Below are 12455 nucleotides of genomic sequence, written 5' to 3'. Positions count from 1 at the left end.
CCTGTGGCAATACAGTAGATGACATGAAGGGCAACTGACTGAGTATAAAGAGCGAGAGAGTCGGCATGCAATGGGAGGGAGGGGAGGTGCACTGGCCAACAAAACAAGACTTTCAGCCAAGCGACAACAGTTTGTCAATACACTGACGTCACTCACATGATGTGTTTGTCACAGTCTTTACTTATTTTAACCTAAAACATTATCTTTTTCTACCCCAAAACAAGTAGGTTTGTTGCATACGCCGAACTCAGACATTAACCACATGTTACAGTGTGTTTTCATATGTGTGTCTGCGATGTTCTACTCACTATGTGTGTTATATAATTTTTTCGTTAATGATATGGACTTCACAGGATCCGGCCTCATGTTGCAAGATGTCTTGTATTTAAATATTAAAGCTGGATGAGGAGGAAAGGCGTTAAAACATGATTAACTGTTCTGTTTTACTGATGATCATACATTATATATCATATCATCACATCATGTCATAAAACATTCTGTCAAATTATAAAGCAGACTTTGATGAGGTACGATTCATGGGCTATGCTTTTTATGTGCAGGTGCATCGTGGGATCAAAGGTGTGGTGAGGGACCTGCAGGGTCGCGGAATCGCTAATGCCGTCATCTCTGTGGAGGGCATCAGCCATGATATTCGCACAGGTACAGTATTGCATTTCACCTGATTCTTATGCAATGCTCTTATGAAATATGAAGTGGAGGGTTTGGAGGTCCTTTGCTGGAAAATTGCGAGCATCAAACACTTTATTTCCTGCATTCTGCTGAACTTTTATGCTCCAATTTATAATGTAAAGGGAGCGCCGCCTGTGAGCTAGTCCAGGCAGTCAACTCAAGCTGCAGTGATTCATACATACGTCACTCCCCATGTGTCAGACTGGCCAATCGTAACGTAGCATCAGGCCAGCTCAGACCAGGGTCCGACAACAACACAGCTGTGCTCCATTCGTCTCAGATTTCCTTCATTTTCAGGCTGGTTTTGTGGATTTGGAGCTAAATGTTGTGCCTGGGACACGTCGTGTATTAATGATACTCGTTACCTGGACAGGTTGGAAAAAGATATATGTTTCTTCCCTGTTCCAAAACCAAAATCAAACCCTGAAAAGTGTAGGGTTAGCTAGCTAGCTACTGAAGATATAGCCTACTGAATGTATACACATGCTGCTTTTGCTTTGTAATGATTATAACAGTGAAACAAAGACCGACCCTGCTGTACAGGAACCAGTGAAGGGAAGCAGGGAAACGCTGCTGATATTCAACCAGCTCTGTGTCATCACACTGTTTGACGGCAGAGGTGCAGGTGCTGGCAGCCAAACACTGTCATCTGCACACACTGTGATGCCACACAGCTGGTTCAATATCAGCAAAGTTTCCCTTTATATTCATTGTCTTGTGTGGCGATCAGCAGTGATGTGGTGGTTCACTTTTACACTGTGATCTGTAGCCTATAGTTCGGCTTTAGCTTCTAACTGTCTTTGTCTTTTTAACCTGTTGTTGCTGCTGAGTCAGTTTGACATCCTGGATATATCCTTCAAACAGACTGTAGACCCCTCTGTCTGCTACTCGCTGGAATCACTCTTTCAGTTTTCCATGAAATGATAAAAGCCCTCTGCTACTTTCATGTTTTAATTTGTTGGGGTTGGACAAATGCACATGTTGTAAATACTGAGGCCGATGTGTCCCCTGCATCTCCTCCAAAATCTACACCTAAGTTCTTATGCAGGATTACAGCTATTAATGCTTCATTTGAGTGAGCAATACAAAACAAATGTTGTCATTGTCTGTTTTGCAATATGTGGATATTTTCCCTTTTTATCTCCCCAAAAATTTTACATGAGTAAGCTCAGATTTTTGCAATCAAAGCAACAGAAGCTACCCCAGGGCGCACTGACTCAACTGTCTCTGCGACTCACATTATTCATCCGCAGTGAGTCACTCTTACAGTAAGTTAGTATTCCAGCATAACGTGAAATAAACAGGATAAACAAAAGCAGCTGGAGCAGGTCGGAGTCTGACTCAATTCGCAGTCACAGCCAGTGTCGCCTGGGCCTCCTGCTCTGAATTTGACTATCGATTGTGCATCCTCAAGGCAATCTCTGCTGATGCCTGAAAAAATGCTGCCTTCAAAGCCAAAGGAGCTTTGCACTTAGAGCGTGAAATCGAATGTCCAAAAGGACGTTAGCCATTATTATTCCTGGAGCTAAGTATAAGCCACTGTTTCCTCTCAGAAACTTTACTGCTCTCAGTTGCAGTCAGGAAAGATTTTATATTTATTTTTGAAAACTGAACTTATCCAGCTGCTTTGAATTGGGCAAAGCAGTTATTCTCTTGGATGAATCACCTGCAGTCACTGAGAAGGTCTCAGTATCGATATCTCGTACTCATTAGCTTGTTAGCATTTTTTATTGAGGCATTCCTGGAAACAATTAGATTCCCTTCTGCCGTCTGAGCGCAGATGTCCACGTGTAACTGTCAGGATCAGCAGCAGAAGCAGACCTGCCGTCATATTTCATTTGTCTCGGTGGTCGTTCAGACGTGTCAGGTGGGCGTTTGGATGACCGGAAGGAAGCGACACTGTCGTTTTAGCGAGTGAGTCAAAGGCTGAAAGTACACCACAAGCGCACCAGAGTGTTCCCTGGTCACATAGAGGCAGCGCTCAGCAGAGAGGGAGGCCAAGAAAATCCAACATGACAAAGCAGAGCTATTTTTAAAAGATATAAATGGGGATATGGAACACCTCCCTTCACAAGAGAAGAACACAAAGAACTCTCCAACTTTTATTTTAGGATTTGGATGAAGGCTTGCTTTTTGCCACTGCTTAGCAGGTTTCTTCCAATTCAGCTTTCTAGGACAAGATTTGCATTTTGCTGCTGTGGCACAAATAATGGGTACTGTATGCTTGTGATTTAACTTAAATGCAATGTTTACATGGTCTCTTATAGCAGTCCAGATTTCTCCTTAGTCATTAGTTTGAGGTCCACACGGTTTAATATATTCAGAAACATACTTACGTTTGGCCATGGCATTGAGCATTGAGCTAGTTTTCTGTCTCTGCCAAGTAGCTTTTGGTTAGTCTCTCACTCTACAGCAGAAAACAGCACTTCACAATAAAATCTTTGTGCTGGAAATGATTGTACTTAAAAATAAAGTGTGTTTTTTGACAAACTTGACACTTTTTGCGAGTCACTTGTGGTCGCTTTTGGACCGTGACCCACCAGTTTTGACCACTGTCTTACAGGGAACGCGCTTCAGGATACAACATTCATGGTAAAATTGTTGTGCATGAAAGAAAAGTGGATGTTACTAATGGTTGTACCAACAGCATTACGGCCCAGGTAAACAATCAAAATCCATCAGTTATACATAATTTGTATCTTTTTATTATATTATTTAGAGTTAATATAACAGTTAAGCATTTACATTGATTGACTGACAGTCAAGGACTTCTAACCGATAGCCATCAATAAAAAGACGCGCACATACAAAATATACACGCCCATTAGTTACTGTGTAGACTTCCCCTCATCATGTGTCAAGTCTATATAGGCATAGCCCAGGGCGTAGTGAGTGTGACAATGGGTGCAGTTACATGATGGCTTCTCATTCAGAATGAAATAAATCTGAATGAAATTATTCGGAATTAAAGTCTTTCCAGGTAGTTTACATGGGAAATATTCACTCCGAATGAGGGTTTACACGGGAGATCAGTTTAATCGCCTTTATTCGGGTATGCACAAGGTTTGGGGCATGGAAGGTTTCTGATTGAATAGGGGGCGGGGCAGATGTTACGTGTTTATGTTTACCGGAAGAAGAAGAAGAAGAAAAAGAAGAAGAAGAAGAAAACACTGTAGTCCTCGCTCCGGATAACAAGATGCTTGATGCCGCCGTTCTTAGTGCCTTTTCGAGCGTGTTTTGCTTATATTCTTGAAGCAGCAGTACGACAACAACCTTGTTCTGTTAATGCTTCGTCTGTTGAGGAGGAGAAGGGAGGCAGAAAGTTGAAGAAGGGAGATAGAAAGACCTTGCTTTGGCAAATGGAAACTGGTTAGTGCAACGAGTTGTACGCACGCTACATACATCATCACACCAGAAGGGCAAGGAAACGAGCATGCGCAGAAAGACCGGAATGAACTTAAAGAGGAATGAGTGTGCAAGAAATTCTTTCATTCGGAATCAGAAACGGAATTTTCCAGCACCTTACATCAGAATGAATTTTCAATCGCATTGGCCATTTTCATTCCGAATTAGGTGTTTACAAGATCACTTTTCACTTGAATGAACTTTCATTGTAACTGTCCACGTAAACGCACTCAGTGACAGCTGATGCAAGACATAACAGTGAAGTTGTCGAGTTGTAGTAATTGTACGGTTAGGTTTCAGTTTGTTAGGTTTGTTAGGTTTCAAACTCTGTAGCTCCTGGGTCTTGCTTTCCAACATAGATGAGCGTGTTCGTGTATGTGCGTCACGTGTACAGTACTCTCAAAACCTGACAAAGAAGGCTCCCCCTTAAAAGCCACAGTGCATTTTGTACACTGGAATTTCCCAGTGGTGGAAGAAGTACTTAAAACTCTTACTTAAGTAAAAGTAGTAATACCAGCAGTAGTATTAGCAACAAAATACACTTAAAGTGCCAAAAGTAAAAAAAAAAAACAACTCATTATGCAGATTGGCTCATATGATAATAATATTGTATTATTGGATAACTTTAAATAGCATACACACAACGTATCCTCATGCAATGGGTTGTCACAGACTTAAGGTGACAAACTGACGACGTACCTGAAATTAACTCAAAGTTCACTTGGTTTTACATGGGCCATGAACGTTGGTCTCCTGGGAGAAGTCCTGTGTTGATTGACCCATCCACCGCCACAACCTGCCTGCTTATACAGATTTTCACTCTTTATACTACTTCCTTCTTTACTCCCATCAGTACATTGGTTACATGATCGCAGCTGTCCCGATTGCATGGGTTATATACAAGTTTGGATGCACTACTTTTTGTGGGTATATATACAAACAGTTCGTGAACATCATGAATGACAACGATGTGAGCATCCACATTGGTGAACGATGAACTTGTACACACACTGCACGCTCCAGCTAAGTCAGCAGCCTGAAAAATGGTTGTTATCGCTCTTCAAATCGCTCCGACAGTGATCCCAGCAATATGGTTCATTGTTGTCGTTTTAGATCAGGCACTGTTCACAAACTGTTCATATGTTTTCCTACAAAAAGTAATGCACCCAAATTCGTACATGTGTCGCACACATTTGAAAGGCTGTGATTACGTGACCAAGAAACCGTCCTGAGTAGTCTTGTAAGGAGGCAGGTTGGGGTGGTGGATGGGTCATAAAAACCCAGACTTTCCCCTGGAGTGTCGTGTTGTGAATCATGTGAACTTTGAGTCATTTTAAGGTACGTCCTCGCCATGTTTTTTTTTTTTTTTCCCTGAACCAAACCTCAGTGACTTCTCTTGCCTAAACCTGACCTTCTTAATTACATAACTGTATGTTAAGGACGTAACGTCATTCGTGGGGTGCTAATTTGTAGGATATCATATGAACTGTTGTGCATGTATTTTTCGAAAGATATACAAACCGTTCTATACGTTGCGGCGTGGACTCCGCCATCCACTCGAGTAAGACTGAACATTTAAATAAAGTATTTACAGTTATAGTTATCGTCCTTGGTGTGGACAGGCCTAACTGCTCCTAGAGTTCAGTGTCAGGTCAGTCTGAACATCAACACCCCAACATATTCGTAGTCACCACCTACGAAAGTGGAAAAATAATGTTTTTTGTACGATTGTTTGTGTTTCAGCTGCTGATGGCGACTACTGGCGCCTGCTGAACCCAGGAGAGTACAGAGTCACAGCCAGGGCCGAGGGCTACAGCGTCACCAGTAAGAAGTGCGAGGTGGGCTACGAGATGGGCGCCACCACGTGCGACTTCACCGTCGGCCGCACCAACCTGTCACGAATCAAAGAAATAATGGAAAAATTCAACAAGCAGCCGATCAGATTGCCTGTCAGGCAGCTCCAAGCTCGCAGGTCCAGAGAGAGGCGCCTGGGAACATAATGACTGTACAAGGAAGAATTAAAAACAAACATCTGCTCCAATCAGACCGGGGTTTGGACCTCTGTCAGATTCCTCCAGAGTGCTGTCAGTGGAATTATGTTGGAAGATTAAAAATGTGGATTAATTTAAACGGGATGCTTTGTTTTTTGTTTGGTTTGGTTTTGTTTGGTCCCCAGGCATAAGCTCTCTCTGTGTTCACTGTCGTCATCTCAGCTTCTCTTGATATCCACTGTAAACGTTTATTTCATTCTGTCAAAGGCTAATTCTACGTTTATGACCCCTCTTCTTTGGTTTATATTGTTACATTATTTCTAAGACATCTACCATCATTCATTGTGACATCACCTATAAATGCTGACAGAATATAATCACATTAGAACTTATTTTTTTAAATAAAAGAAAACTGAAATATGAGTTACAGATGAGGAATCTGTCTCAGCATCTGATTTTAACCACTGTGAGGAATGGCCACGACTGTCATTATGTACATACTTATTAACTTATGTAACACAGTTATGTAAAAGCTTTATTATCTGCACTTGTACAATTTCCAGTCCTGTCAGAAAAAAAACTTGTGGACTCAGTGGCCTTTTGTGTGTCATTGATTATTTTTTTTACACTTCAGTTTCGGCAAGTTATTAAATAAAGACGATGTTTGCACAAAGTGACATTGGAATTGGATTTTGTTTGTGGTCAATACAATCAATCAATAAATCAATCAATCAGTGAAGACTAGTTTGTTAGTTAGTTTGCAAAGCACCTTTAACAGAATGTAATGCAGCTTAAAAGTGTGTTTAAGGGACCGTTTGTTGTTTATCAGCCTCCACAGCTCCACCTCCTCAACCAAATATGGTAATTTCTGGTTCAGAAAAACCGAGATGGCGGCGACCAAAATGCCGAACTTGAGGCTTCAAAATGGCGGTCCATAAACCAATGGCTGACCTAATGGTAGCTAAGTCCATTGTTCATTCATTCATTCATCTTCTAACTGCTTCATCCTCTTGAGGGTCGCGGGGGGGCTGGAGCCTATCCCAGCTGACATCGGGTGACTGGTACACCCTGGACAGGTCGCCAGACTATTGCAGGGCTGACACATAGAGACAAACAACCATTCACGCTCACATTCACACCTACGGACAATTTAGAGTTACCAATTAACCTAGTCCCCAGTCTGCATGTCTTTGGACTGTGGGAGGAAGCCGGAGTGCCCGGAGAGAACCCACGCTGACACGGGGAGAACACGCAAACTCCGCACAGAAGGACTCCCACACCCGGGATCGAACCGGCAACCCTCTTGCTGTGAGGCGACAGTGCTAACCAGGTATTATAAGCCCTTTTTAAACAGGAATTGTGCAAATTTCAGCATTGGCAGTATAAAAATAAAATCGGGGAGTGCAGCAAAATGCCGCCTACCTACTTTTGTTCATACAGAATGCGCCTTTTTCGGGGCAATGGGGGACGTGAGCAAGTAACAAAACGTGTAGCTCACCGTGTGATGTAAACAGTGACGTGGGAGGGAAGCCACAGCTGGTCAGTCCTTCGGCAATTCTCTCATAAGTTGGCATGTTCTTCACTGTTGTTGTCATCTGCCGGTTAATGGCCTCTTCGTTTGCGAGGGCAAGGAGGGCGCGCAATTCCTTGTCTCCCCAGTTGCTCATCTTTACAGTGTCTGTCAGGTTTGCGTTTCCCTCTTGCTACTAGCTGCTCATTCCTGCTATCAGCTGTTTCCTGTTTATCCACTGCCAGTGGGTCGCACGTGTGCCTCACCAACAGCTCCTCCCACAAGTCTTCAACAGCCCCTCCCATTGCGGAAAGTCACCTCGGTCTGTTTAAACTAAAAGGGCTCCCCCAATATGACTACCCTACGAGGCGGAAAATTGGGCACCTCGGATCAACTCGCCAATCCGGCTCTGTGTGTCTAAACGCTCGCCTAAATGGCCTAACATTCACGGTAAATCTGACACTGTAAAAGCTGCTATAGTAAAAAGAATTCTTTGTCCACATGTCAGGATTTATAAAATGGCGGCACAGACAGCAACTGCAATGCTGCCTTTAAAGGTACCTTTCTACAACCTCCTCCACCGTTGCCTCATTTGTTTTGTCTTTGCCCTCTAGTGCCATGTGTTGGCTGTGTCTATGTCAACATGAAGGACTCATGAAAGCGTGAGAGCACAGATCTACAGATCTACTTTTGTATGCAAATGGAGCATAACGCCTCATTTCCACCTGACTGGTGTCCGTAGCTCTGTAAATATACAGATCTAGTGTCCAACGCATGGGAGTGCATGTCTTTACATATGATGATACATCCAGTAGTTTGGAATATTCACTTTGAACATTACCGGGACAAAAACAGGACCAATACTGCATAGCAACAAATAAATTAAGATGTTGGCCTGCCGGATATGGAGCATGTTTTGTGAAATATTTAATTAAAAAGAGATGAATGGCTGAATGAGTCATAATGACAATCTGACTGTACATAATGTATAACCATATTTTAGCAGAATAATATTACTCAGATTCACAATGTGGTAAAAAACTAGATAAACAAATTCTTTTTAATCAGACAAACTCACTTTACGATCAACACAGGCAACTGAATTGAACGAAAATAGCCTGTTAGCCGTTTAGCAGCCTGTCAGCTAAGCTAGCACACTGTCCTACAGTCTCTCAGAAATCCATCGCAAAAGTTCAATTTTTTTTAATGTACTCGAGGTAAATTCCAGACCAAAATATTTCAGAGGGGAGGAGTTTTGCAGGCACATTAGTATCATGTAGATTCCCATAGGAGCGAATAGACTTACACTTGACTTGTCTTTGTACACATGTGTAAGTGGGAATGAGGCGTAAGTGAGATATGACCGTAGGAGACGAGGAAGAAGTTTAAATAATGGCAGCACGGAATGAATTAGTAATAGAGTAAAAAAGAATTCTCTGTCCACATTTGGGGATGTATATAATGGCTGCACAGACAACCGCCGTCTACAACGCTGCCTCCATTTAAAGGTACAGTTTTACAGCCTCCTCCACCGTCGCCTCGTTCATTGTTGTGCAAACCTTTGACTCCGCCCTCCAGTGGCTGTATCTATGTCAACATTAAAGACGCATGAAAGTATGAGAGCACTGACTTTTACAACTTTTGAAACTGATCAATTTTTTTTTTTACATAAAGGGAGCAAAATTGAGCCATAACATCGTCTATATCTCATCTGGCCTGGGAACGCCTCTGGATCCCCCAGGCGAAGCTGGAAAGCGTTGATGAGTAGAGGGACGTCTGAAGTATGTTGTTCAGCCTGCTGCCTTCACGACCCAGTCCCAGATAAGCAAATGAAAAAAGATGGAAGGATTAATTTTATTAGATTTCAACAAAGGTCTGGAGACTAAAATAATTATGAAAAAAATTAATGTGTTAATTCTTTCAGAAATAATTTTTTATGTTCTGTCCTTTATGTTTAACATGATATTCCATTTTGAAATAAGAAGGAATTAAAGTATGGTTATAAATTGATTTAAAATGTCAAAACATTAGCAGTGGTGAGTACTTGGATGTTGTTGGTTATTTGTTCTATTAATATTAAAATTAACTCTGATTTCACACTCAATCCTGCTTGATCGAACATCCCTCATAACGGAAATAAGCCTCTTCTCATTTGATTCCTGCAGTGTGTGGTGAGTTAGTATCTTGGGTGTCGAGGTGGAAAAGCTCTAATTATCAGAGCTGCGCTGGGGCTCTTACGGATCACTGGCTTATTCTAACAACAACACCAGCCTTCCTTCTCTCTGGCCAACATGCAATTATAGGAAGACCTCAACTTCTTATCTCCTCCTCCAAAGGTTATTGAACAGAGGCTCGCACACCTGTCATCATCTCAGAGTACTGGAGAGTATAGGCGCATCAGAGCTTGTTAATATTACCATGCCTTTTGCAGCTCTATACCATAATCAGTGACTCTGAGTGTGAAATAGAGGAAATATATTTGTCACACAGATGATGGAGTGTTTCATAAAAGCGGGTTTTAATCTATAATAAGTTTGTATGTGTCACTGTATGTCAGTCCTGTATGAACTGGCAGTGATACAATGAGAGAAATACTGGAGCACAAATGTTTATTACACTGCTTTAACAAATACAACCAAGTACAGAAGCTGAGAAAGGCCATGCTTGCAATTATTTTTCATGCCGTTATCTCCAGATCACAAGTTAATTATTTTGTTACTTGAAAAAACAAGCTTTGTTATCATGAAAAACAAAACGTTGTTTCCTGTTATTACTGGTGCTTATCAGAGTTTAGGAATGCCATGGCAGCATGCTTCATATCTTACCATATAATGACCTGACTTCAGCAAAAAAATCAAATGAACCACTTCTTTTGACACTTCTTTTTAAGTTTTTTATAATCCCGTTACAAAAATAAAAAACATAAAGTCATTAAGTCGTGATAAATAATAATAATCTCTTTTCATTATCTCAAGAAATTAGCCTTTTGTTTTTGAGAGTCAATATGAATTAATATTTGATTAAATTCATATGAATTGAATATTGATATGTTTTTGATATTTTAAAAATATCAAATTAATATAAATCAATATAAATTAATCCATACCACAAGAAAACGAACTTTGTTATCTCAAGACAGTGAAATAATTGACTCTGGATCTTGAGATAACGACATTTAAAGAAATAATTGCAAGCACGGTCGCTCTCAGCTTCTGTAACCAGTGTTGCCAAATATTTTTTAAAAAAAAGCTCCTAGAACATGCATGAAAAAGTCACTGGATGTTGCTGCACACTCTTGTACATGCATACTATATGTCTGAAATCATTACATCACTTTTCAACACATTCTCACTCCGAACTCGTCACATATTGACGTTTGGTCATGGACTTTCCACGTCCAGATACGTCGTGAAAGGTACCCTGGGTGTGTTGGTTGTTGATGTTCTGGGATGCCCTGTCAAGTTCTGCCTGTTACATGCATTGTCTTCTTTCAAAATACACTTGCGTTTTCACCGGAAATTTAATGTTTACATACAGTCTTTTTCAAAATAAATGCACTACGTCAGTACAACACTGCTAACTGATGTTTTTTTCCCTTCAACACTAAAAGCACATGGTTGGGTTTAGGAAGAAGGAACAGGGTTTGGCTTTAGAAACTTACGGGACGCGAACACTGCTCTTCAGGCTGAAAGGTGGTGTTTGTTGGACCCATCCATCATCATTTTCATTCTTCTCCCGCCATTAAACCATAGCGGCAACCAGCCACATGTCATGCCAATGTGAAAAGATGGCTTTCTTCGTATGTGTGTGTGGCGCTGCAAGTCACTGCCCAAGTGCCGGATTTTAACAACTTCGGAGTGATACGCCTCATGACTACAAAAAGATGCAAACCACTGACACAAACAAGACTAAGCAACTACAAAGTGCATCAGTTGACACATGTGACTCACTCCACTCGTGATGTGTCGTGACTCAGTGTTGACTGGTTTCACGAGTCAAAGCTCCCTCACAGCCATCCTTAGTGGACTTTCCTGCTTGTTATACTACATCACTTGCTCTAAACATCTAATCATGACGTGACATGGAGTTGTTTTGTAAGGTCAATGCATCTCATGGACGCTAAAAGGTGGATTGTGTGGCCGTATCGGACGCCAAGGCCCACTGTCCAAGCAACATTTTTTGACTCCTGGGAGTGCGACCGGGATGAAATCTACCTCTAATTTCAATTTTTTAATGTAAGCTGTTGTATCCACTATAAAACTGAAGTGTCATGAACAGAAAGGATTCAGACGCTGGAATAATCTCTTGTAAACTCTGTGTATTTTGAGAAAAAACAGCTTAGATAGTGGAGTTCCCAGGAAAAACAATAGGGATCAGTGTCTCTGTGTGGTTGCTGCAGAGCCTGAAGTCTCTAACTTTCAGATGCTGCCCTAATGTTGACTCGACTTCCAGGGGGGCTTGAAGAATTGAGCATTCAAAACAAAAACAGAGCCAGGTCGCCCTGTTTAGAAAGCTGTGGAGTTATAAGAGGAAAAACTGGCATAAATCAGCAACAGAGTTCTCTCTCTTAGATTCTGGGCACTTTTTTCTCCACAGAGGCCATTTCATTATTACTGGTGACATCTATCATTTTCTCACACTGCAGAAAAGAGATGTGGTCAGCATTTATGCTGATGTGAAAGGTTTGACAGTCCAAAAAGTGTCTGATGTATTGGTTATAAAACCCAGATGTTTCTGGATAAAAACAAGCCATAAATTCAGTGGAAAAAAGGCATTTCTGACCATTAATCAGTGGAGATGTTCATTAATAACAAGAACTTGTAAGACAAACTTCTCCCATATGGACGGCAGACAATCCC

At 41.4% G+C, this 12455-nt stretch overlaps 1 protein-coding gene across 1 annotated transcript in view; it reads left to right on the top strand.

Moving 5' to 3' along the window:
* The window catches only part of cpxm2 (carboxypeptidase X (M14 family), member 2), a 57335-nt gene extending 50575 nt beyond the window's left edge, over nt 1–6760 (top strand). Inside the window, exons 13-14 of the mRNA XM_049564053.1 lie at nt 561–660; nt 5839–6760. Of these exons, the coding sequence (XP_049420010.1) occupies nt 561–660; nt 5839–6095 (357 nt within the window). The 3' untranslated portion in view covers nt 6096–6760. The remainder of the gene's footprint in view (nt 1–560; nt 661–5838) is intronic.
* Nucleotides 6761–12455: the final 5695 nt, after the last annotated feature.

This window comes from Epinephelus fuscoguttatus, linkage group LG20 (genome assembly GCF_011397635.1).
Source record: "Epinephelus fuscoguttatus linkage group LG20, E.fuscoguttatus.final_Chr_v1".
Classification (NCBI taxonomy): Eukaryota; Metazoa; Chordata; class Actinopteri; order Perciformes; family Serranidae; genus Epinephelus; species Epinephelus fuscoguttatus.
The sequence above is the reverse complement of the archived record's forward strand: the minus strand, read 5'-3'. Positions and strand labels throughout refer to the sequence as shown.